The sequence below is a fragment of the Zonotrichia albicollis genome, chromosome 3, assembly GCF_047830755.1.
Source record: "Zonotrichia albicollis isolate bZonAlb1 chromosome 3, bZonAlb1.hap1, whole genome shotgun sequence".
NCBI lineage: Eukaryota > Metazoa > Chordata > Aves > Passeriformes > Passerellidae > Zonotrichia > Zonotrichia albicollis.
Window position 1 is genome coordinate 80,851,280 of NC_133821.1, and position 27,220 is coordinate 80,878,499.

General features: G+C 46.4%; 1 protein-coding gene across 5 annotated transcripts in view; it reads left to right on the forward strand.

Annotated features, from left to right (window-relative positions):
• Positions 1–1,099: 1,099 nt before the first annotated feature.
• Positions 1,100–27,220, forward strand: part of SCML4 (Scm polycomb group protein like 4) — a 77,253-nt gene continuing 51,132 nt past the window's right edge. For 2 of the 5 annotated variants that reach the window (XM_074537995.1, XM_074537996.1), the window contains exons 1-2: positions 1,100–1,201; positions 24,556–24,761. In XM_074537995.1, coding sequence (XP_074394096.1) covers positions 1,144–1,201; positions 24,556–24,761 — 264 coding nt within the window. In that variant the 5' untranslated portion in view covers positions 1,100–1,143. Of the gene's footprint in view, positions 1,202–1,947; positions 2,473–2,960; positions 3,251–24,555; positions 24,762–27,220 lie in introns of those variants that run through there. The other 3 variants (XM_074537997.1, XM_074537998.1, XM_074537999.1) reach the window with 3 other exon arrangements.

The window sequence follows — 27,220 nt, forward strand, 5'->3', positions numbered from 1 at the left end:
AATAGCCGCAGTGATGAGAAAGCAAAATTCCCAATCACCTCCCCAGTATTTTGCTCTTGCATTGCATTGTATTAATATGGTATTTTTTGTGAGAGGCCATAGCTGACGCCTCCATGCTGTGAGGTTGTGCCAGTCTGCCCGTGCTAGATGACATTGGTAACGTGGTGTGACACAAACAACAGCACCGGGTGTGACAAGCCACAGCAGCAATGGATCTGCAGAGGCAATGGGAAATGACAGGGATGGCTAAGACTCATGATCAAAATTTTAAATGGCTTACAAGAAAAAGAAGGATTTCTGAAGGATTTTGTCACAATTTTTCATAATTACTAGTATTTTCCCCATTTATCCCATTAGGGAACTTAAAACAGGAATTTGTTTGGTGGTCCAGTTCCCTCCATTTTTACTCTGGTAAGGGAATTAATGAGTGCTGGCCCACTGATCCTGATTTTGTCTAAAAAACCAAAAAGATAAAAAGAAAACAGAAGAAGGAAAATGAGGGATTAAAGGTCTTTGCCAGGATGAAGGCTGGGATGAAGAGCATTTGTGTGCTTTGTTATTAGCATGTTTGTGAGCACCACGGGTTTCGTACACCACTTACAGAAGACAGAAAACAGTTGTTCCAATTCTCTGCTGATAAGATATTTTTCACACCTACAGAATCTGTCAAGCTTGTAGCAATGCAAGCAAAAAACTCCAAAAAAACCAACTTAATGCCGCCTTGATTCTCCTGGATATACCAAACTTTGGTTTTTTTTTTTTTTTCTCTAAATGCAGAGAGTTTTTCTCTAACCATGACTCTAAGAAACAAAGAATACCATGGCCATCCTCCTGACCTTTTGCTTGCAAGGGACTGTGGAAACAAGCTTGAGCATCTCACCTGGCTCACAGTAGGTGCTGGCCCTTCTCCCCACTGACAGGGAAGGGCACCAGCAAAGTTCTGGCTCTTATTGGTGCCAATAAGAGAAAGCAGAGAGCCCAGAATCTCTGCTTTCTGCTTTTTCCCTTCTTCCTTGGTAAATAAAACAGGCTAAATGTTTATCTCGTCTCTTGTGGTGTCAAGTCAGAAGTAACTCCCCTAAATGCCAGACAGCCCAACTATCACAAAAGCAGTGTGCAGGGACCACAGAACCAGCAGAAACAATGGCCGTGACTGCAAGCCTGTCTGGTGAGGCATCCATGGGACTGGAAAGAGAGAGAGGTGAGAAGCACGTTTGGCTTGCCATGAACACTGAGTAACAATATATGTAAGCGTGTGAAGTGGGCAGTGGGGAGCTGTGCAGCACTCACAAGCAACTGTGACAAACCCCTTTGCTGGGATAATTTGATCTGGCAGAGTCAATGGAGCGTGGCAGGATTATTATAACTGTTATTTTTCATGTGTACTACAGAATTTTATTGTCGCATGGTTTCTTGTTTAGGTTTTTGGTGTTTTTTTTTTTGTTTTGTTTTTGAGGGTTTTTTTTTGGTTTTTTTTTGTTTCTTTTTTGGTGGTAAGGGCTACTAAACAAGGGAGGAATTGGTACTTTCTGTGCTGAGTGACTGGCAATACAATGAAAATCCAGTCCTGCATTCTGCCCAAGCAGCACGGCATGGCAGCCATACCTAGTTATACAATTTCTGTATATTATGGATATCTTTGCCTGGCCATACCTGTAAGATTCTCCACAGAGCCGACTTTGGGAGTTTGTGTACAGGTGCATGTGTGTGGGTGTGTGAGCAACACTGTGCACACACCCTCAGTGCCTCTGGCAGAAAGATGCTGGCCACCATTCCCCCAATTTCTATGGAAATTATCAAAACCAAGCGGCTGCTCCTTCCTCCCCATCCGTGGCACATCACGTAAGCTCAGCATCGGGCCAGGCTGCTGCAGGAGCGGGACAAAGGGCTGATGCTACACTCCGGTTTCCATGGCAACAGAGGAGGGGTAGTGAGACCAGAAATGTTGCAAACACCCCTTCTTCCCACTGCAGCCCAGCGCACCGTACTGCAAAAGACAGGGCTGTTCTGAGGGGGGGCAGAGGGGGCAGGAAGAGTCCAAGTGTCTCTACCTTTCAGGTTGCAGAGTTTCCAAAAATAAAAAGAAATGGCAATTTTCCTTCTCAATCTGGTGGCAGAGGGGAAGGAAACCCGCCACGCAGGCCTCGTCTTCTGCGTGCGAAATGCGTGTGTTCTTTAAAAGGCAGTGGTTGGCTGCTTATCCGGACATGATGTGGTTGAAGCTGTCATCGTAATGGAAATTCATTGCTGTAGCTATGGTAAATTGAGTTTTCTGCCTGTGCTGAATGCATTAGTCTAATGAGATGTTTGCAGCTGGAGAGCTGAGCTGCTGGAGACTTACACTGTGCTAAAAGACAGGGAGAAGATGGCTTTTGCTGGGTCCTTGTGACTGTGCTGAAAGTCCTCTGTCCTTTGGGTCCCAATGCCCAGGCTCTCTAAAGACTCTGCTCAGTGTCTTAGCCTAAGAAATAGGTAAGGGGAAAGCATGCTTCTTCTTCTTCTTCTTCCTCTTCTTCTTGTTCGCCTGGTGTTTGTCGCTGAGCCTTGTCAGAGCAGTTCTTGTTCTGTTTGTGTGTAGGTGTGAACTTTGCAGCTCCTCAGCTGCAGACTCTGTTCCCCAAGGCACATCCAGAGCCCTGGGAGCAGTTCCTGCGGGGAGAGAGGCAGAGAGCAGCCCGTGCTCCCAGCGTGTGCAGTGTCTGTGTCTGTGGGGGTGTGTGTGAGTTAGTGGAGACTTCTGACTACAGGGCACTCTGCGTGCAGTGTGGCTTTGGGCTCTTCCAAACCTGAATCTAAGTGGTCTTTTTTTTTTTTTTTTGGCTGCCAAGGTAATGTCTCTTCCGTTTTAAAAGCAACTTATATTGCAATATATGTAGCAGACAGTAAATATGTCACGTGTTCTGGGGTTTTGGTATAGTTCATGGAACAATGAGTTTAATTATAATCTCCTCATATCTTCACACCAGCTGTTAAGTTGAATTTTAACATCTAACTGAAACCTGGAGGGAGCAATACTGTTTGCAGGCTGGGTTTTTCCTCCGAGACCAACAGGCTTCTAGCTTCTGAGAGGCACTGAGGAGCACACTTGAGCGGAGTTGCTCGTGTCTGCCTTTCCAGGTGTTTCAAAGCTAACTTTGGGGGAGGACAGAGCAGCGGCAGGCAATGCCTGCGGGCACCTGGCCAGCCCTGTGCTCCCTCCCCAGCCCTGCAGCCTCGCTCGCTGACCGAGGGTGAAGCCTGGCGTGGTTCAGTGAGTAATTCCACATTTCCATCGCTGCTGGAGGGCTGTGGGGTGGTTCAGTGGGTAATTCCACCTTTCCCTCGCTGCTGGAGGGCTGTGGGGGCTGCTTGCTTTGCCTGGGGCTCGGCTGGCAGCAGCGGTGTGGCAGAAAGAAGTTGCAGTGGGGTTTGGTGCATGCGGGGCTTGTGGCAGGAGCAAAGTTAACCCGGTGAGCTGCGGAGGGAAAGTTGCTTGAATGCTCTGCTTGGAGGGGGATCGCTCTTTAATCCTGGGTTTATTTCAAAGAGGTTTCTGAAGGAAGACGTTTTTCTCAAGGACAGACCAAGGGCTTTTCAAATTGAATAAAGGCACAATGGGAGAAGTAAAGCAGAGAAAGGGATGGTGTTTTTTGTGGGAGCAGGGTTTGAATCTGAAGAGTGTCTTTGTGCTACAGGAGTACTTACAGCACCTTCCTCCCCACCGTGCTGCCGGTCCCTGGTGCAGCTCAGCACACCAGGTTCCATCTCCTCTGGTGTAAATCAGCATAACTTCCCTGGCTCCAGCCTCATCTGACACCACCTGAGGACATGGCTTGGAGATATACTAGTTCAGGTTTTGTAATTTTATTTAGATGAGGCACCTCCCAGTTCTCTCCTGCTGCCTGCTCCTACAAAGGTGACTTTGTATTTTAATTCAGATGGCACACTGATTTTCCCGGTCAGGCAGAGCCCCTCTGCCCCATCATAAAAGTTAGTTAGCTGATATACCTGCTCTTTAGATTAGAAAGACTGCTAGAGGCATGAGTTTTTCAGTGACTGAGTGTGAAAGAGGGACTGGGAAAAAAATCTGCCAAGAGGAAAAGTACATGTGCTGAATTAAACCAGAACTCTGCAGAAGGTATAGGTATACCTTGAGAAACGCTGTTTTGGTGAGTGGAATAATTCTGATGTTTCTGTTATTTTGTCTATTGGAAATGTTTAAGTCAAATACTTCCTTGTGTCTTGTGGAAAAGGGTGGGTAGAAAGTGGCAATTTTCTTTCTTGGGCGTTCAGTGACTTGCCATGAGGTTTCTCACCTGCAGGGCTGAGACATGACTGCACAGGTGCTAGACAGTGGCTATGGGACCTAGAAAGAAGAAATTGCAATAGGATGCTTTCCCTCAGCCATTCCCTTAGTTCCATGCCTGACACAAAGATTTGGGGTTTTGTTAAACATAATTTTAAATTTTTTTAAAGAGAAACATGATATAGAACCTGATTGTGGTACCAGAGGTTCAGTAGTTCAGTAGTCTGAGATGTGACCTTACACAGATGTGTCCCCAACATCTTTCTCTCCCTCAAATTTGAGTAATATTTGAGAAAAGGGAAAAAGCAAGAGAGGTCAGGTTGTGGGCTGAATGAGGAAGTGGGGTGTGGAACATTTGTCCATTCCCATCCTGGTGACAGGAGACAGGCAAGCCCTGCCAGCTGGGCTCCTGCCCACTCCCCAGCCAGCCCTGCTGCAGGGAGACACTTGGGCAAGGGCCTCTCTGCTGGGACATGGGCATCAGTGGGGATGCACCCATCCTCCTCATCCCTGGCCATGCTGGTGCCTCTCAGCATCCTTGGACTCCCCAGCACCCAGCTCTGGTGGGAGCCAGCTCAAACCCAATGGTAAAATATGGGATAATTTAGCTCATTTAAGATGAATCATAGAAGCTGGACTTCAGTGATCCCGTGGGTCTCTTCCAACACAGGATATTCCATGAGTCTGCATCACCACTTCTCAGTGGGCTCCCTCCCTGCGGTGAACTGAACTCACATCACTAGGGCTAGCCCATGTACCTAGCACTATTTTGGAAACGCCCAGGGTACTTCCAGCAGAGGCATGCTCTCCTCCTGCAAATGGCTGGGAACGCACACACACCTGGCAAGTCAATAAAAGGAATAAAAACACATTTTGGGGTAAGGAAGACCTTCAGGAAATACTTGATGAGAGCAAAACAGCAATGATTTCTGTTGAAAATTGAAAGAAATTAAATGTTTATATTTGGTAACACTGAAGTCAGCAAAGCCCTGTTTTCTTCAGGGCGTTTTAGTTCACTTTCATAAACTATACTTGATGGCCACATGGCGTCTTCAAAAAAGGAACAATGAGAAAATATACCCCAGTACCCTAAAATCCTGCCCTACTTCTTCCTCTACAGCTTTAAAATGGTGCAAAGGAGGAGTCAGCTTTATTTATATGAAACACTCCCAGCTGAGTTCTCCAGCTGACCATTAAGAGCAGCTACAGTGTTTAACAGGTGATGGCTCTCTACAGTGAGAATGAACAATAATTGCTTTACTTATGCAAAGAAAAATATTCCAGGTTCACCTTGGAGGGAAGAATTAATTACGTGTATTAATTCTGTCATAACAAGTTGCCTCATGAGGAATTGGTTTCCTGTACAAAGGAAGCAAAATTTTCTCTTTATTTTGTTGTATATTAGAAAAGAAACTTAATTCAAAATTGTGTGTCAGGAGATTACACACTGCTCTGCTGAACACAATCATGATATACTGGTGCACTAAAGGTCCTGGTTAATTTGCTATTGACAAATAAAATTGAAAAGAATTTATAATCTAAGTTAGCACCTTTGCACCAAACTCTTCTGTTGATGAGAACGAAAAAATTAACAAAAGAAAAGGTGATATGCAGTGAACGTGAAGTCAAAATTTATTAAACTTCTAAACTCCTGATGTAATTTTTTAATAAAGTCTTATTAAAGATTATGAACCTGTAAGTCATTCATTAAGATTGACTGTTCCCTTTAGGAAATAGTGTAAATTTGGCTTGAATAAAGGATTGCCCAGAGAGAGTCTGGATGTGTAATTATATTCCACTGAAGGATGAATAATTCCTCTTGAACTGAACAGTTTGCTGTAGCCTTGCAGTTTATTCTGCCCTCACCTTTAGGGCTGATTCTCATTGTGCAGAAGAAATGATGCTATAAATGCTAGCCTTCCCCTTTCCCCCTGTGGGAGTTTGTTACTCTGCTCACTTTGGGTGTGAGACACAAAGGCTGGGGTTTCCTTTCCAACATCCCTGGCAGGGCAGCCAGGAATGTGTGTCTGGTTTCCTGCTCCTCTTCCCTGGCATGTGCACTGCTGCCGGTGCGCTCGGCGTTCGAAATGCCAGAGTGACAAAAGCTTTTGCAGGCCCAGCTGTTGCTCTCGTTGCTTCGAGTATTTTTATACATGGGGCTCCCAGGAGTATTGGCTGGCATTTTGTGTGTTTGTGACAGGTGTGGCTGAACAGGAGCATTCAGAGCTGTGCCCCGAGTCGCTCGCAGTGCTGTGGTTACCCTGCCCCTCACAGAGGGTCTGCTCCCACTGCCCCACGCATGGGTGCTGGCTGCGCCCACAGCTCTGCAGCAGGGAAGGGCAGCACTTGGCACAGGCAGGGGGAGGCCCTGTGTCCCCCCTCTGTTAACCCTGCCCTGGCACTCAGGCGCTGCCTGCCTTCCTGCCACCGTGCTGCAGCTCCGGGGTCATGGTTCGGGAGATGGGCAGCTGGCCAAGGCACCTCAGCTCCAGCCCAGACACATGCTGGTAGAGACACACTGTCCTTGGCAGCTGGAGCTGGTGCTGCACCTGAAGCAGTGCCTGGCTCTGTACTCTGCTCCCACCTCAGCCCAGAGTGCCAGGGAGTAGCAGCTGCTCCATTGCTGGACTTCTGCTGGCACCTGTGCAAGCCTTGCTTTCTCAGGGACAGCTACAGGAGGTTAATGCCACAGCATGTGCAGCAATAGGCATCCTTGTGGCATGTCCAGTGGTTTGAAAAGCCAGCTGTGTTTCTCTGTGACACTCCTCAGACACCAGCAGCACATGAGCCCACGCTGCCTTTTGCTGAGGGATGAGTCTCCAAGAACTGCCCTGCCTCTCTGTTGGGTAAATACCTTCTCATGGGGCTTGCCTCCATCTCTCCATGCTTCCACCTGTGTGAGGGAGGCACCCCAAGATGCATCGTGTTCTACCTGGCGGGAGGTGCAGATGCTTTCTTGTTTCAGCCCATCTTCCTGTCACACACCTGAGGTTTCAGTGAAAGAGCCAACTGTGAGTCACATGTAAACCACCATGTCCCCAAAATGCAGGATCAGTCCTTCCTGGCCTGAAAGCCTGTAAGCAGCATTGGCCCCCAATAATTCCTTCCTGCCTGCCTGCCAGGAAAGACCATAGACAGGCAGGTTTTTAATCCAAGACCTTGTCGTGCACCACAGGCAATGAAAATTATGGTAGTTGTCACCCTGAGAGGCTCCAGTGAGTGTTTAGGCACTCTATAAACTCACAGTCAGAGGGAATGTGTCACTCAAACACTCAGTCTTTCAAGGCAAGAGAAAGGAAAGGTGGGAATGAGGGATCACCACTGGTCTTGTTTGCTGGGTGTCCTATTGACACTTCGGGTCCCCTTGCCAAAGTCATCTCTTGGGTGCCTGCTGCTCCCCAGCCCCCCAGAGCAGCCTGAATTTGGGGCAGAATGGACAGACCTGAGCCATGAGATCTCCACTGCTCCTTGCAAGCAGCTGTGGAGGCTCCCCTGGGGAGGCAGCAAGGGGGCACAAGCTGCTTTCTGGTGGAACCTCTGTTTTACAGGATCGGTGCGTAAAACAATGTGATTTCCAAAGTACACATTGGTGCTTTGCAGCCACTGAGACCTGTGGACACTGTGGGGAGAGAGACATGACTGGAGGCAGAAATAAAGGTTTGGGAGAGGTCTTCCCACCTGGCCAGGTACTCAGATGAGATCTTGAAAGGAGAGACAGGCACTGAACAGGGCAAAAGACAGCTCTGGGATTTTAGCTAAGGAAAAATCCAAAGGGCAATATTACAAATAGGGGTTCCATATTAAAGGACCTGAGAGATCATGAGGTTTTCTTTTGTCTCTGCTATAATTTTTTGGTTTTGAGCTGAGCTGCCACTGTGCCTGGCTCTGGCTCTGCGGGGAAATGCCTGCACAAAGTGCTGTGCTTTAAGGCTTAGGCAGATACAGCAGCCCAGAGCCAGCACAGAGATTCCAGGATCACTTCAGGGGTTTGTTGGTGACTCCTATGAAAAACCCCACAGCATCAATAGGATTGCAGCCCAGCAGATGCTGTGGAGTCTAATGATAGATAAGGCCTTTAAATATATGTATCTGCATATTTCCATGAGCTTGCATGTGCACGTGAACTTTCCTATTGAACTGAATAGAGATAGAGAATTTTTTCTTGTTCTCCATCAGAAAGAATGAAGTGAATCAGTGTTACTTCATTCATTACCCCCAGGAAGAAATATCTTGAGGGCACATCCATTTGGCATGGCATCTAAAAAATCATGCAGAGGGAACTGAAGGAGGACTTCAGTAATACTGCATCTGATGCATTTTTAAGATCTGTTTCCCACAGAAGATGTCTGTTTTCTGCCTCAGAAAAGTACAGACCTGGTGAGAGCTCTTGTTTTGTAAATGCCCAGTGCAGATTCTCAAGAGAACCTCTGTGAAAGAAACGGCACAAAAAGTCTCACCTTTCTTTCCTGCACCAGGTGCCAATAAAGGAAGGGTGCTGGGAAAAAGGGAGTTGTAGTGGGTGGCCCATCTTTTAAAAGTGAAAGTGTTCCCTTCCTGCAGCTTGTGCAGCTGCCAGGGAGGTGGTGAGTGAGTGAGCAGGGATGGTGCATGGCCCTCCTCTATCCCTGAGGGATAGAGTGTCCTGTGCCACTGTCAGGCAACAGCAATGCAACAAATGGTGCTTCAGTGCAGATGTGTAGTAAAGACACTCACAGAGTAAAACAAGTAGAAGAGGAGATGTATTCAAGAAACTGTTTATGATCATTATTTATGTATATGTGGAGACTCAGTACCCTGTTGCCTTAAAAAAAATGTTTGTAGCATTTATCTCCCGATTTAATCTGGCAACCTCCATCTATTTGCCCGTAAAGGATGAATGAGATGTGCCTGGTAACTATCTCTTATGGCTCAGTAAATACTTGAATTTATTTGCATATTAAGTTGGCCGCGCTCCTATCGCGCTCGCTAAATGCAGCAACACGAACTACTACACAGAGGAGGCTCATGGGCCATTAATGTGCCAAGGATTTATGTGAGTGACTCCCTTTAACATTAATGGAAGTTATCTGCACAAATCGCCTTCCACTGGGGGAATAGACCATAATGTATGTAAATACATATTACTCACTGCTGCTTAGTTATTCAAGAGGACGCTGAGCAATCTAAACCACCGCTCTGGTGCTGATATATGAGCAGTTTTCCTTAAAGTGTGGGAAGAGAGGATGCGGCTTGTTGTGTAGGTTGTTGTGTCACCTCTGAGCTGGTGGTGGTTGCAGTCCCTCAGGCTTTAACGGGACACAAAGGAGGGAAGTTTTCAGGGTTAAATCTCGGCTGAACTGGCATTTTGCATGGGAGTGAGGGCAGCTCTGCTTGGTGGAAGGCAAGAGCGAGGAGATGATGTCTCTGTCTCTGTGGAGCTCCCAGCGTGGCTGGGAGTGCTCCCCATTTCCCAACCAAAGGCTCTGCTGTGTGCCCCAATGCTGCTACCTTTCAGGAGGGGCTGCAGTGACACTTCAGGTTTTGTCAGGCTTGGTTCTCCTGCCTTCACTCACTTACCTGGGAAGTCCCGTTCATGTAGGTCAGTGTGCAGCATGGCTGGGCTCTATCTACATGTGTGGTGTAGTTTGTTTCCCTTCCCACAAAAATGGATGTCCCCGTGTGCAAAGGGAGTTTTGCTGCTGCTTTCCCTGCCTGGAGACCCCAGGGCTGCTGGACTGGTCCTGCCTCACTGGGGAGGGTGCAGGCATGGGCAGGGTGTGCTCTGGGAAAACAACTGTTGTTGTTCCCCCTCTGCATGGCTTTTTTCCTCCTTTTCCATATGTGTGAAAGCAGTGTGCCTGGGGGGTGCCAGTCCTGCTGCGCCCCCAGCTCAGCTCAAAAACCTTTGGACACGTGTTAACATGTTGTGTTCCTCTTGGGATTGCTGTAGTGGCATCAGGTCACTGAAGTTAAGCCTGTACAAATATGCTTGCCTCTCAGAACATGTGTTTCTTGGGTGAAGCTAAAAAACCAGAAAATGTAACTCTTCGCTTATTCACAGCTGACTAGATGAGGGTAAATTTCCTCTGGAACAAAAATGAATCAAGTGATTAGGCTGATGGGACTGACCACAGTGTTGCTATTTCAGCCTGCTCCTGACCCTGGCTGACCACAGGTTTGTGTTCCTTCTACACCTGCACTTGTGAGCTTGGGTGTGTCAGGGCACCCTGCAGCAGACATAAAATGTGCTGGTGGCCTGTGCCAGTGCTCTGGGATGATTAGTTTGGGATGGAGTTGTGTGGTATGGGGAGAGACACCTGGGAGAAACCTGCAACTTCAGGGACATTTTTCTTAACTAGATTATTAGAGATCGTGAAATTACTTCAGTCTTCAATATATTAAATTTACCTGCCATGGTTGTTACCTCTGATTTCTAATTAAATGAGATTATTGAGCTGGGAGACAATATTGCACAAATCATGATTTGTTTCTTTTCTTTACCCATTATTTTTACATGCTTGGCAGTGGCAGCCTCTGCCGACAGCAGGGACCTGAGATGCTGAGATGGCAAAGAAACTCAGGGATCTGTCTTTGTCAAAGAGAAAGATCTGCTCAGGAGAGCTACCAGTAACCTTGTGCCAGGGCTCTTGTCTCTCCAGGAGCTCAGAACACACGGAGCAAGAGGGTCTGTCCAGGGAAGGGCTGATGTTTAGTGGTGAGCTTGGCAGTGCTGGGTTAGCAGTTGGACTCCATGACCTCTGAGGTATTTTCCAACACAAATGTTTCTGTGATTCTGTGCTGCAGTATTTATTTACCTGGGTAGGCAGTAAGCTGCTGTGTGATGAGGAGAAAATGAAGGGATGTTGGGATGTGTGATGTGGAGGTAGCCATGCAGGAGCAGCCTCCTCTCTAAAATGAGGAGAGCAGGACTGATTGAGACTTCTGGTGGGTGATTTATTCTAATTAATTTGGAAGCTGGTGTGTTCTCTCAAACTCATTAATATCTAGCTCTGCAGATACAGGGGTCTCGTGCAGAGGGACATACGGAGGGGATGATGAGCACACAGAGGCCCATCCTCCTGCCTGGGTGAAAGCCTCAGGGCAGGCAGGGAGCTGGGAGAAGAAAGAAGTGAGGCTCCAGCCCCTCTCAGGTGTGCTCAGGGGGCACTCAGAGCACGACTCAAAGAACACAGCTAACAGCAAACCCTGTGGGAGGCTTTGCCAAGGGAAATAGTCCCTGAGGCCAGAGAGGGAGAGAGCATTTCAGAGCAGGCAAAAATTGCCATGCATGCCCATCTGTGTGCTTTAAAACCTCCCACGAGCTGGTTTTCCCTGAAATGATGAGAGATTATAGAAACATGTGATGTACAGGTCCAGTGGCAAACAGGGCTGTGTGTGCCACTCAGTTATTTCTCCCATCAGGGCAAGCATGCAGGAACATGTACAACCACGGGGGCACTCGTGTCTGGCCCTGTACCACCTAAATGAAAGTGCAGAGGAACTGAAAAAGCTAATGATGGTCCTGCTGTGTACTCAGCCTGTGTCCCAGGCAGTGACTACAATCTTAATTACTGTTCCATGAAGAAATGTTGCTAGTCAGAGGTATTGTAATTATTTATTGTTAGTAGGTCCAGGAGACAGTGCACTATATCCCTGACTTTTCTGTTTGTTTGTTTGTTTTTTTAACTCAGAAATAAATGGCAGCAGACTAAATAAATAAAGTCAGCCTCTGAAAAGGTCACATTTGCCTACAGTCACAGTCCATATGCCAGTTTCTTATGCTAATTTTGGGACAGTGAAAAGTCTGACACTCTGGTCATGCTGCCTGTGATTGCCAGAGGGGGCTGCTCAGGTTAGTTAATGCAGGTTCCTTTAAGCATCAGAGGAGAAAAGATGGGCTGGGAAGGCCAGGAGACTCCATAAGGGAATGTAAAATTAGAGGAAAGTGGGAGGAAAATTAAACAAATAAAGTCTAAAATTCTTCCAGGTACTCAGGAGGCTTTAATCATCATGTGCTATGGATGGCACCATGCCACAGCCTCCTGATGAGGGAGAAACTTGCAAGGAAAATAGGATAAACTTTGAACAGAGAAAATGGCTTCTGACAAAGAATTTGGGGGATGATGACATTGATTGCATTGGATCCCATGTGAATTACACCACAAGAGAGTAAATCTGATTTTGGGCTTTAAGGTGCAGAGGGAGGAGTTTGCAAAAAGGGCCACTTTGCCTGTTCTACTGTGGGCATTTGAAACACACAGGATCCACATTTAGAGACTGGTTTGGATTTTCAAGAGAGACGTAAGAAGCTTTTCAATCTGCTTTTTAATTTCCTTTGCAATATCACAGAGATTTCATGAAGAGATAGATACTAGTTGTCTCACACACTGCCACCAAGAGCTTATGATCTGTTCATAAATTATGTGGTCACACACACAAACAATAAAAAAGGATGACTTACCTCCATCCACTGTGAGCATCCCCTGCAGAGGGGCAGGCAGAATGGACTATGACCTGTAGATATTTTATTTTTCTCATATTCATTTGTGCTTTCTCACTGGCAGAAGAAAGAGGTTAAAAGCTGAAATATTTTATCAAACAATTTTGAAATTACTTTGCAGTGAAGCAGCGTGCCTGGGGCATGGAGGGGCTTTATGAAGGCTTTTGATTAAGGGGATTCAGGTGATGGGGGAGCAGGACAGTCCACCCTTCTGGCCAGGGCTTGTGCAGGCACCCGAGCCCTTCTCACCAAGTGCCCACTGTGCTTGGCAGGTGATGGAGGGAGGTCTCCTGAGGAAGGCAGGTGCCACCAATCATTCTGTGTGTGGCTCCTCTGGTGATCCATGTAGTGGGACAGTCCTCAGACACTGAGCAGCTCCCAGAGCTCCTGCTGAGCACAGAAACCTCTGTGGTCCATCAGAATTTGCTGCCTTGGGTGGCTGCTGTCAGCCTCAGGCTGCGTGTGCCTCAGCCTGTGCATGAAGGCATTTCTTCCTTGGCAGCCCCTGATATCTCCATGGAACTGTGAGGAGTTGTCTTTGTGACCAGAGTTGTTGTCCCATTTAGTAAGAAGTGTAGCCAGAAATGGATGACATTGCCATTCTAGAAATCTCTTGCCAATTCGGTGCTACAGACATAGAAAATATGAAAACAGTGACACATTGAGCACCAGTAAACAATGCAATGGTGAGGAAAACTCCGTGTGCAGGGTCTGAGTATGCGATGCAAGTTCCTCTCTGGTCCCACAGAGCCCTGTTGCACAGGTTTAAGCTGCACTGCAAGAGCACTTATGCCTTCTGCTAGTGCTCTGTGTTTGCTCTCACCAGCCACTGTCAGATTACACAGGGGCCAAACTCTGGTTCCATAAAATGTCTGAAAGCTTCCTGTTAGCTGCTCTTGGATCAGGTTTGGAAGGGTGCCTTCTACTGACAGGCCCTTGCAAGCACAAACCTACTGAAAATTCATTCAGAGGCACCTTTCATCTGGGGCGTGTTTTTTAAATAGCAGCAAAAGCAGAAATTTAATCAGTACAATTTTGCAGATTCTATTGCCGAAGGTATGCAGGCTCTGACACACGAGCCAGCTGGAGAGGTTTTACACTGAATATTGAGTTTCTAGGTGATGAAAACAGGGTTGTTGCCAAACACAATGTAAAAATCATTGAGAAAACAGAAAATGGTGAGTAGTTGGAGAAGGAAATGGATCAAAACAGTTCTGAAAAGTCAAGGTTATATATTTATTTAGAAAATTAATTACAGGTATAGTCAAACTTTAGAGAGCTTGTCCTTTAACAATCAGCCCCAGTTAGCAAAGCTTTGCTCCCCAGTCACAGTGAGCTGCTCCTTGCAAACTTGCTGCATGATATTCCCATGCTTCAGTCTTAGGTCTGGAATATTTTGAAGTTTCCCAGGATGCTTTTATTATTCCAGATGTATCTAATCTGCACTTTGAGAGCCACCTGCAGCCTTCCCCAGGCACAGATCCAGTGTCCAGGCAGACAGCAAGCCTGGGAGTGGCCAGAACTCACCTTCCCAAAAGGGGCTCTTTGCCAGCAAAATAATCACAGCTGATGGCCCGAAACTTCCCCACTACCCTCTGCCAGCCTGTCAGGTGATCACTGAGGCACCAGAGCTTTTCTGCTGGAGTGGGAAGCAGTGGCACTGGGGTGACCACCTGGTTCTCAAACAGTCCAAGTTAACACAGCAGGCTGTAGTCAGTAATGCACATGCTTTTCTTATTCCTGAACTTAATTATTAAATTAATATCCTCTTATTCATGCTGTCCAATTAAAATGTTAAAATGTGATTTGAATATAAATGTATCTCTCATGCATGGAAGTGGAAGCTTTCAGCATCTTCGGAATCCATGGTCCCTGAAATCTCTAAAGACAGAAACGTAAGAGCTACTCCAGTTTATGCCAGAAAACTATGAATCTTTTATAAGTATTATTTCTCAAAATGTAATATAAAAGTACATCACATCCCTAAGGAATAAAGTTAACTTTATGTGAGAAATGTGTGAAATTTCTGCCCTCTGCCCAAAAGAAGATATTTCCCTACTGACTTTTGTAATATCAGTTCTTCAGATTTAGGGGGCTAATTTATTTCTTGGGACAGATATCTGTGGTAGGCACGGGAAACCCTCCCAGAGTCAGGGGCTGGCTGCTCCTGGTGGGGGAATGGGAGGCAGCACATGGGCTGGTGCAGGAGCACCCCAAGCACCCCAGGGCTCCCCAGCAAGCTGCTGGGATGACATCTGGAGAAGCAGGGGACTGCCTGCAAGGCATATTTCAGTGGGAAAGAGGGGAGAGTTCCACATCTTTTTTCCAAAACAGGCACATTAGCCCTGGTGATTTCATGTAGTAGGTTTAATCTGGGAAAGAAGGAAAAATGGAGATTTTATCCCATATTATGAACTCAAGAAAGGAGCTCACAATGGGGAATTATGGCAACTCTACTCAGGACAAGGGTTGTCTCTGTGTTAGAAATGTACTTACTTGCCAAGGTAACTCAGGATGCCAGTGTGTAAACCACTGAGAGTAACACAGGAGGCAATAAATGCCAACACAAAACATCCAGACCACCTCAAGCTGTACATCATGACAATTTTCTCGTTTACCATATAAAGTTTGCTTATATTTCTTATTAATCTGAATCTGGGGAAGACAGGGAATTTTTCAACTTGACTCCAGTTTCTGTTCTACGGATTCTTTCTGTTAATTACAGATGATTTCAGGGATCAGACCAGTTTAAATTAAATTGCTGGTTCAGAATCACAGCCTCAGTGCCATATAATTAATTAATTAATTAATGTCAGACTGTCAGACATCTTTACATCTCCAGCACTTGGGGTCAGAGTTGGGGAAAACTGAAAGCTGAGGATCTTGATGTTGGAAATTACAGCTGGTAGGTCAGGGAGAGAGGAATGATGTGCTGTGTTACAGTCCTCCCAGTCACTGGAAAGTTCACTCAGTCCCAGTTGCAGATGGTCAAAGGCAGGGTGGCAGAGAAGCAGGTGGAGGCTGATTGCGGCCTGGAAAGGGAGCAGCCCTCCATTACACATCCCTACATCCAGAGGGATGCTGGGGATGGATGCAGGGTCTCATGAGCCACCTAAGCAGGAGTATGATGACTGTGGAGGCAGTGAGGGGAGGACCTATCTCCTTTGGAGACTTTGCAGCCTGCCAGCACCAAGAGGAGGGTGCTCAGATCAGGCAGGGGAGGCGAGGAAATGAAGTGGAGGAAGCCTGATGGGAAGGCCTGGCAAGTAGAGCTTGGAAGTCTGCAGGAGCATCTATTTGTATCATAAATACCAAAATTATAATACTCAGCCCTTGGCCTTAGCTCTCCATCCTGTCTCTCCAAGATCCCAGAGGGAGTTTTGCACAGCTCCTGGACAGATCCCTCAGCAGCCCATTTTACCACCCCAGGATTTCAGGACAGAGGATTTTAAGAGGGTCTTTTTAGCAAAACAAAATGGCACCTGTGCATACACAGAAGTTGAGGCAGGAAGTCTCAGGACAATGAGGGGAGGGATCCAAGTTGTTTTTCTGGGACCTTGCCTTGTCTTGCAAATGGTAAACCACAGTCTGAGGCAAAGATCTGCAAGTGGACCCCCTCCCACGCCTGCAGCTCACCAAGGCTGGACACCAAGCCTGCTGTATTTCTTCTTGCTTCTTTGCAATATCAGAGGTGGGGCCACTAGCCCCACATAAGATAGAGAGGCAAGGAAGGAATTGCCTTTGCTTTGTCCCTTCTTTGTGCACATTTGCCTTTGCCACCTCTGCAGAGTGACCCTTGCCACTCTCACAGCCTCGCTCATCCATTTTTCACATCTTTCCTTTGGTGCTCTGCCTGTACTCACTCACTCTCCATAAAGTTTCATTCCCCCATCTCCCTGCTACAGGCTGCACATCTGCAACAAAAATGTCAGGCCAAATGAAGAAAGGCAAGATCAGGAGGCGAGGCTGGCCTCGGCTGCTCCTGGGGGTCCCATTCTCGCCTGGGTTTGCCGGTTCTTCTGGCTCATTAAGCAAACCTGAGTGAGAAGGGGCATGCAGCTACTGCTCTACCTGCTGTCACCAGGGTGCTATCCTTCAAAAGAACACCTCCTCAAGGACAGCACTGTCACTGCTGATGAATTTAACTTAAAAAAAATAATCAGGCTCTAAGAAGGCACTGGGAACCATTTTCCCTTTCTTTTGCTCTTAGTAACAAAAGAAGGTGCAGACACCATCAACGGTTTTCGTCTGGATTTTGAAGAATCCTGTGGTTTTTTCCTGCCAGCTCCCTGTCTCTTCATTAAGGCACCAGGTGTTGGGAGGGAGAAGAAGGCAGGATACAGCACAGACACTGCTTGCCTGCTGCCCAGTCCTTTCTCACCCCAATGCAGTGACTGAAAATACCAGGACCTGCTCTCAGCACCTGAAGAGCAAGCCTGCTGCAGGACCCCTTCTGACACTCCTGAGCCTGCAGCAGCCAGCAAAGCACCTGTGGCAGACACATTGATGAGTTTCTGCTCACTGAGACACGTTTGCAAGTGTAAAAGGGTGTTTCCTTGCTTTAACTCTGTTTGATTTGGATCCTCTGGCAAATTATTTGATTAAGCACTTTACAATTGCTATTGCAGGGTAATCTTCAGCACAGGCTGGAGGCATGCAGGTGCAAAGGCCTGAAAGCACCTGCAAAGAGAAATGTGCCAATTTCCAAGATGTGAAAGCCACCCAGCAGAGCGCCACCCATGCCCAGACTGGCTGCTGCAACTCCTTCAGCTCCCATGGGGCAGGCACAAAGTCAACCACAGCATTTATAGGAACAGCCTCAGGTGGTTTCCTGAGCAGAGGAGACAAGGATGCTTGGTTTTCTATAGATGGTGACATTGGTGACCTGTAACTGCCTGATTCTGGTGTCTGGGAGGGTGTCAGGTCTCACAAGATTTTTTCCCAGCATCAAACTTTTATATTGTGTATTCTGCTCTCATTGTCTTGTAGGAGCACAACTGGGTCTCACATCTCCATCTTTTACACATTTCCACTACACCTGCAGCCTTTGCACTCCTTGCTCTTGTGCTCCATCAGGTCTGTTTGAAACAAAGCAACAAAAGTCATATGAGGAGTGAAGGAGAGCATGAGTCTGGGAATACATGAAGTCTTACTCTGCAGGATAGTAAACTAAATAAATGAACCAACTTTTTGCATTGCATATCTCAGGTACAAAGTGATGTCACTGAGGGAAAACTGTCATCTCTCTCAGTGGGAGACATGGTGTCTCCAGGGCAAGATACACAAAGTCTATGCAGTGACAGATGCCACTGAATGTTGTTTTGGATGCTGCAACTACTTTCAGTTCTATCAAGGAGAGTTAAATTTCTTCTGTGCTGCAAGGAGATGGTGATATGGGGCTACCACTTCCAACAAGAGACTACAGCTCATTAGAAATCCATGTTTTTACACTCCAGAACATAAACACATTCACCCCTCTTGTATCTGTGTACACTTTTCACTGTAGCGCAGCTCTATGTAGGGAAAACTCACAAATATCTCTTTGAATACCTCAGGATCAATCCTCTTGGGAGTGCCTTCAAGAAGAAAATGTATTTGCATTTTCTTCAGCTTTTTTAAACTGCTTCTGAAAATGCCTGAACCATAAAATAGCTGGCAAAACCAAACCACTCAAGGAACTATGGGGGGGAAACATATTAATTTACTCAAATGAGGGGTACTGAAATATTTTGCTCACTTTTGCTGGAGAAACAACATGTGGCAGTGGTTGGGTATGGGTGATGGGAGTGTGAGGAACCTGGATCCTGCAATCAGCTGCCCTTGTCCCAGGAAAGTTGCTTTCCATGTCTGGTTGTCTTCTGGCCCCTGGAGGGGACTCTGTGGGACATGTGGGAGAATGAGACACTGAAAGGATAGTATGTCCAACTTGGAACCTGACAATGAATCTGAAACAAGCCCAGGAATCTCATCTTTCTTACCCAGGAAGCTTGAGTTTTCACTTTCAAAAAGACATTTCTTTCCTCTGCAATGTAAGGCACTATTAACCAGGAGCACAGGACAACACAGAACTGCCCACTGCAAACAGGCATGAGCAACCAAGTGCAGGATTCACAAGGGCCTTGTAGATATCTAGATTCATGAGCTTGAGTTTTTCTGGACTCATTTTATAATTAGAAGAAGCAAGTACACATAGGACATGATAAACTTCACCCTAGTGTCAGATATAAAGTAGACAAGTCAAACCTAACTTTCGGAAACAAGAAAAATTTTGGTCTAGATACTTAAAAACAGATGTCTACAAGGAAGGGACAAACTGGATCTGATCAGTGGACACTAGAGCCACTAAAGCCACCACAAACTACATTTATATCTGGACAACTTCAACCATTTATATCTGGAGACATCCCCACACCTTCAACCACACTGGCCACATCTGTCCTGACACCGTGGGAGGTCAGACATCCAGCACCCATGGAGACACCTGTGTCCAAGTGTTTGAATGTAGGCCTTTGGGTGTCATAATCTAAGTCTGGTTGTCTAAAATAGTCATCTTGTGCCACCTTAGATGGAAATATCTCAACACTTAGATGAGCTGAAGTGTGTGAGATATTTTGGCAGATGCAACACAGGGTATCACGTTAAAATGACCAGAGGCAACTATAATGAGATGAAGATAAACTGGGGTTTGAAATTAGGTGGGATGAATCCCATTTTTGGTTTCCACAGCTAGCACAGATATTTGTGTTTGGATTTTTTCTTGAATGATTGATTTGGGAAAATAGGCCTGTCTACTTATATCCTGTTGGCTAGACAGTGTCAAGAGTTCTATGTAGAAATTCTCTTCCTGGGGTCAAAACGAGCAAAAGAGTCCCTCAGAGAAGCAGCTTCTCATTTCAATCCCCAAAGCAATAGGCAAGAAAAGAGAAGTGGTTTGCAAATCACTGTAAAAGAACTTTGTGCCACAGATAAAAATTATCCTGACCTTTCTTTGAGCAATGGTGAAATGGGTGTTCACCGTGAGAGGTCATTAGGCAATCACATACAGACATGCAGAGAATATTGGCTCAATGCTTTTATTAGCAAAAATTCCTACTGTCTGCTTCACTAAACCCTTACCTTTCATGTACTCTGCGCTGCTGCTTTGATATTCACGACGAAGAGATGGGTAATGTCTCATGTCCCTGAACACTCCCCAGGAGGAGCAGGCAGGTTTAAAGCTCTGCTTCTGGATCTGACAGCGCTTTTCTTTTTGCTCACCTACTCCTCAGACCATCATCTCTGAGCGGTCACAGTCAAAGGGCTGCCCTGCTGTGCACAGAGAAAAGGGGAAAACAGTCATGTTACTGACTGAAAGGTATCCCCTCCCTCTTGTTTAACAATGGGATATTCCCCCACAAATGTGCTTTCCTGAACAGCATCTGAAGAAAAGACAGACAAGATCACAAGAAGTTTATCTCTTTTCCCCATTCCACATACCACTGTTGGGCATGCAGATCAGTGAGACACAAAGCTCTGCGGGAGTCAAGAGTTGGAGGCAGGGCTGCAAATCCTGACAGGTCAGAGTCTTTCTGCAGCTGGGAGCAATGGGTGTAGGGGAGGGAAGGGCAATCTCCTTCAGCTGCTGAGGAACCGGCACATTTTCTACTTGACTGCACCCCTGCATGTTCCTTTGGCTTACAGCAGGAATTGCTTGTTCCTTCCCTATGTGTCATCCCTGTGCCCATCCAGGGATGCATGAGACCTGGTATAAACCAAGTTAAAATGATCATCCTGTGGAATTACCGATATAAAATTTAATGTGGTATTTTTACCTTCAGTCCTCGCATTTACTGGAGTGCAGCTTAAAAGCTGCATTTATTGCAGACATTTATTTTTATTAAGAATGGATCTTTGCAGTCCATCAAAAACACTCAGCCTGGGAGGAAATGCACCGTGGCTCTCTCTGCTCTCAGCTGTAGCTTCCAGCACTGTAACCTGCATTGCTAATTGTGCAGCACACACAGCAACACATGGTGCAAAGTGTGCGTGGTGCAAAGCATGGGCTGTGAGGAGCATCCTACAGCTCAGCACTGGCCTAGGGAATGTTTTCTCCCCACCCCTGGCATCCCATGGGGCAGACTGCTGTGCACAGGGTGCTCCTCAGGATCCTCTGAAGTCACACCTGAACCTCTGCTGCAGGGGGGGGTGAGACTTCACCCTTCCTGCGGTGCTTGCCAAGGTGGGGAGAAGTGTTTCCCTGCTGCCTCCTCTCTGGGACCTGATGGGGCAATGAGGAAGGCAGGGTTAGAAATTGCTTGAGAGACAAGTCAGGAGAGGTTACCCTGTGCCTAGCCCTGCATTATGTGATGAGAAGCCGTAAATGCAGTTTCCTGCTGTTATTTTTAAACTGAGAATACAAAAGTGATAGACCCAGGTCAGACTGAAGCTGCACCATCCTTGGGCATCCAAAAGCTAGTGCATTTGGAAAAGCACAAGGACAGGGCAAACATACACTGTTTCCCTCCCAGAGCATTCTCCCCAGCTATTTGTACTACAGTGCTTTCCTGAACCTTTGTTAGTAGCCTGTAATTTGCTTCCTTGAATTTGCCCTTAAATTTCATCAAACTCTCATGACTTGCCTTGAACCCACCAAGCTTTCCAGCACTGAGCTGTGGGTCAAGCCCAGGCTGTGGCAGCAGCCAGAGCTGCCCCAGGAAAGTCATTCCAAGGTGACACCCTGACTTTGCTGGGGGCAGTCAGACAAGCCCCTGTGTCCCTCTGACCTCTTTGGCCAACCTGAAATTTGGCTGTGTGTATTTCCAGCCTGCCCAAGAGCTTCCTCCTGGCTGTCAGGGAAGGTCTTGCTGTGACCCCTCAGGGTCAGGCAGGAGCAGTTTTTGTGTGTCTGCTGCCCTTCCCTGCTGCTGGGGAGCCCCACAGGATCTGCAGCAGTGTGACAACATTTCCCTTAGCACACAAGAAAGGAGAATCAAGTCACGGTTGGGCTTGTAATAAAATGTAATTACAACAGCTTGGATGCCGAAGTTGACAACGTCTTTGCTGTATCAAATCAAGTATGTTACACTGAGATCCTGTTGTGCACAGTTCCTCTGGGTTTTGTGATGAAAAAAAACCCAGCTGTGTGTCAGCTCCTCACATGTGGTGAGGAGCCCTAAGAGGTTTGGCCAAAGCACAGTGTCACGAGTATTGAAAGGGCAGAAAGAGCACAAAAATCTGTGACTGTTAAAATCTCCTAACCACAACACATTTAATACTTCACCAGTTGCAAAAGAAAACAACATTTTTGACAAAGCAGTGCTCTGGGTCAGTACCTTTTGTTCTGGGGGTTGATAACTCAGAGTTTCTGAGGTGCCATCAGCTACTTTTACCATCAGAGGAGAATATGAAACAGACAATGCAGCGTGGTGTCCCCTGCAGGTGCACAGCCTCTGTCTCACAGCCCCATGGCCACCAGTGGTCCCTTCTGCAGGAACCATTCCCTTCCTCAAGCAGGGAGCAAACCTGGGCTGCATTTGTCTTCCTCAGCCTCCACCAAGCTCCTCTGCAAAGGTTTATCTTGCCAGGTTTTTTTTAAGGCAGACCGAAATGCAGAGCCTGCAGCACTGGGCTTTCAGTGGGTTTTGGTGCCAAATCCAGTGTAATTGTTGCATTTCCTTTCCCTGCTGAACTGCCTGCCTGCAGACAGCCTGTAATGTAAGATCCTGGGAATGTTTTGCTTTGGGAGGTGGAAGGGACACCGAGGGTGTCCCTCAAAAAGCACTACAGGGAGCAAAATGAGCACTGCTGAAGGCAGAAGGAAAGCAGTGATGTTCAGGATAAGCTGGGCCTTTCCATTTAACTTGTGCTGTGGCAAGCCTGACGATTTTAACCCTGAAAGGACACTCTCTGCAGTCACAAGTGAAAGAAAAAGAAAAAGTTGTGAGGCTTTTCTTTGGTAAAAAACAAGCCTCATGGCAGGTTTTCATGGGGCTCCCGAGCTGGCTGAGCATGCCTGGAGAGTGAGAGCAATCACAGTGGCTCTGGACAGGGTGGTGAATCAGGCACTGCACGTTTGCTCGGCTCTGATGTTTGACATTCAGTGTTTGCTTGAGAGGTTTAGGCAGGTGGGGTTGAAGTTCTAATCAGTCTAGGAGTCCCATCAGATATAGTGGATCTATCTGAACAGAGCAGATGCCCCTAGCATTATTGAAAACACACAGGTTTTAAGATATTGCAAATAAATGCATTTACTGGGGGGGTAGGGCTGGGAGCCCTCTATTTTTTATCATACTGGAGATTGTGTAAACTGGATAATATGGACAATACCTTAAAAGTGGGTTTCTTTTTGGTTAGTCACACTTACAGAGTTTTAACTAGGCATAACATACTTGCCATTGAAAAAAGAAGCCTCCAGCTGAAGATCTTGTCACCAGAGGCCCCTATCAAGTGGTACCCTTCCTACCATGTGAGTGAGCAATCCTGATTTCATTACCAGCAACATCAGCTCAGTCACACTGGGCTCTGAAATTGTGAAATTTGAAGTGCTCTGAGAAATTTGTAGGTTTTATAGTTGATAGATATTGTAAAAAAAAATTGTTGTTGATTGTGGTAATAAACAAACCTTTATTTGCCTTATGCAGAGAATGCTCTTGAACCACATCTTTAGGTTTTCTCTGAAGCTGAGAGAGCAATGAGCCTCCTCTGTGAAAAAACCCCAGAAAACAGGGAGTCTTCCATTATCACTGGCCTGAGGGAGCACAATTTTGACAACATTAGCCATTGCAAGGTTTATCATAAAGGTATGAGAATTGCTTGGACCTTTGTGCCTGGCAATGCATGCAGGCAGGACTGGGACTACTATTCTGCCCATATGCAGGAAATCAAATGCCTGGACAACACAACATTTGGAAACATATTGCTTCAGCTGTTTGGTTTTTTTTAAATTAACCTTTGTTCATAGGTGACCCTTACTAGAAGCTGTGAAGGATGCTGTATATTCCCTTGGTGTTGTGCATATAGCCGTATATTTGTTTTCTTTATTAAAATCTGGGCAGAGGAAAATGGACCAGATTCCACTCCATCATCCATGCTCAACTTCAGCAGCTGCATGGAGTTACGGTGAAGTAACTGTGCTGGTGGAGTAGATCCAAAAGCCCACTACTAACATGCTTGGTAACAGATGCTGTAAAATTGCAGAGAGGAAATGTTTGGCAATTACCCTCTAACATGGCTACCTTGTCCTGGCTACCTCATGGCCCAGCCCAGCCTCCCCACGCAGGAGGGCTGTGGATGAAGAGGAGAGAAATCCATTTTGGTATTGGTACTACTTTTGAGGTGAGGCAGGATTTGCAGAACCACAGAATTTGTGAGAAAAACCATGTTGGCAGGAACTTTATGAGCTCATTACTCCAAAACCCCTCTGACTGATGGCTGCAAGATCAAGCCTTCATCACACCTATCTGCAGGATGCAGAGTGAAGGTGGTATCCCCAAGGTTGTGGGATTCACCTCTTGGACATCTGCAATAGAAGCCTCACCACCTGAGCAACTCCCCCTGTACTCATGGTCAGGAGAGGGAAATGGGAAAAATAAGGGTTTTGTGGTCAGGTGAAGATAAGGCTGTGGTCAGGTGAGTCCCACCCAGGGTCATACATCTGTGGTGTGTTTCTTGCTGCTTTGTGAGCAATGGTAAGAGGGAAAATGACAGCACTGAGAAAACTGCCTTGGGATAAAAGAAAACCCAAAAACCAAAAAAGAAAATTAAATAAAGAGTTGGTTTGCTTTTTTTTTTTTTTTTTTGTTTGTCTCCTTAGGGCAGATGAGCCAGCCACCGTGCCTGGACCCCAGCCTGGCTGCTGGGGAGATGCAGTCCCCCAGGATGGCAGGGAAGAAGCGAGGGCGGCCCCCGCTCCAGCCAGCACCCATCAAAGTGGCTGTTCACAACCTCTTCTCAGCACCTGCCAGTGCTCTGCCAGGCATGAAGATCCCAAAGAAGAGAGGGAGAAAACCTGGGCACAAGGTATATGCATGGCTTTCACATTCCTTCTCCACCTCCTGGTGGTCTTCATGCATTTTCTTCTGGAATTTCAGCTGAAGTGCAGGAACAGAGGAAAAGTTGTGCAAGTCAGGGGCAGAGCAATGCAAAGAAAAAGAAAAAACAAAACAAAACAAAACAAGCCAAACCAAACCAAACCAAACCAAACCAAAAGAGAAGATGGTTTCTCTTCTACCTGAGCTGGTGAAAAAAAATCACAGAATCATAAAGTATTCTAAGTTGAAGGAGATTCATCAGGATCATTAAGCCCAACTCCTGGTCCTGCCCAGGACACCCCAAGAACCACACCATGTGTGTTTTCCCAAAGGTTAAAGTTATTTTAATTTGGTCTGTTTGAAAATGTTTTCCACAATGTTGTGTGGGATGGTTGCACACCTTTGGGGAAGGGTTTCTCATTTTTCACTTTCCTTTTTCTCACTTATGGTGATTAGAAATTGAACAAACTGAACAGAGAAGGAAAGCAATACAGAGAAGGAGAGTGGAAATAAAGGGAGGGAGAGGGAGAAAAGGTACTTTCCAAAGGAAAAAAAGAAAAGAGGGACATTTGAGAAAAATAATGGTATTTCACTGTATTTGTCTGCTCCCTGCCCAGCTTTCTGTGCAGCCCTGGGGCAAAGGCAGAACTAAAGAAAGCCAGGAGCCCTTAGTGCCTTAAACCCTTCTGCTGCTGCTGCTGGGCTGGGTCTCTCCCACCACACTTGCAGTGGGCTCAGCACCAGTGGGAGCAGTGCCACTGTGATGCCTCGCACCAGGCAAAAATGGGACTGTAATGCTCAGGGAAGGAGAATTTGTTCTGGGGAGTGAAATTGGGCCACAGCTTAGTAAGGGGTCTTGTGTGTTCAGCAGATTGCTCAGTTAATCTCTCTGTCTCCATCCCCAGCCAGCTCGGGGCTCTGTGCATGTTTGCCATGCGTGTTCCTTGTTTTCAATAGGCACTGGCACAGACATGCAGAGTGCTGCACAAGGAGGGCAAATTGCAGACTGCTGGAAAATCAGAGCTGCTTGGGTTTGTGGTTTCAAGACAGAAAAGCAAATAAAACAATCAGGGTATGCACAAGGCTGACCCAGCCTTCCTGGAGAAGGTCTTGTCTGGGGTGTTGCCTGGCTCTTCCATGGAGCTCTCCTGGTTCATAGCAGGCAACAACATTCCATGCATGGTGCTGCTGGCTGAGCTCTGGACACAGGGACCAACTGTTTGATTGCTGTGAGCCTTGGACTTGAGCTTAATCTAGAGCAGGCTACCCTCATCTTTACCTTTCCCTCCTTTCCCCTAACCTCTGTCTAACAGTACTCCAAAATAGAGCTCCAAGCTAAGACTGGGACAAATATTCAAGTGTTTTGTAAAATGTGGGATATGGAAATACTTTTTATTTTTTCACTTCCATATCAGGATAAAACTCCAGGTTGGAAATATCTGAATTGTTTTACTAGAGGTATTTCTTATATCAAGTTTATTATATATCATATTTATTTCAAGTAATTTAGTTATTATCAGTAAATGGGTGACTTGCAGACTCTTCAGATCAAAACCATTCAGTCTGGACAACAATACTTTGGAGATGTGATGAAATTGGGTCTTTGAGGCTTGAGATTTAGTGATTTGCCAAATACAACAATGACCTTGTATGCAGGGTTTTTCAGATCCTGTCCCTTCTGTCCCTGCTTGTCTTGGTGATCCCAACTTCTTGCTCATGCATTTGCATTTGATTTGTAATTTGACCAAAAAAAATGCTGAGGAATATGTTCCATGCTATCCCAAATGTACCCATCCACCTGGAAAAAAAGTCTTTCACCAATCACCACACATATATAAAGGGGAGAAGTGGCAGACTTAAATTCCTGAAAATGCTGCAGTAACACTGTGCTTTGGACCTACGTGGCCGAGCATTTGATTGCTGTGTCCCCCACTTCTTCCAAAGGGACACTTTAACCCTGCTGGGTATCACACATTCCTCCTCTTTGTCCCCAGGCACTTGGTGAGGAGGCAACAGCATCCCTCCTTCAGCACTGGATCTGAAATGAGGCATGGCACATAACAAGGCATCCTTTTATATCCAGTGGCTCAGGTGGATGGGGCTGACACGGATGAGCTGCAGCACCCATGGCACCTGGCCTGGTTGATTTGAGCTGTAGGATTCACACACCAAAGCAATGTTTTCCATGAGGCGCCTTTGTACGCTGTGTGCTCAGCTGAAGTGAGCCCCTCTCCATCCAAAGCACCTCCTCAGCCTGAGTCAAAAATTACATTTTTTGATGGGGAACTCTAGCTTGATTTAATTAGTTCCATAATTGTATGAGTTTCAGATACCACAAGACTTAAATTCATTTTAAAAAATGACTCCCTGCCCAAATGGCAGACGACCAAATTCTTTATAGCAGCCAGAGAGCTGAATTGTTACAGAGCAGATGGAAAAATACTTCTG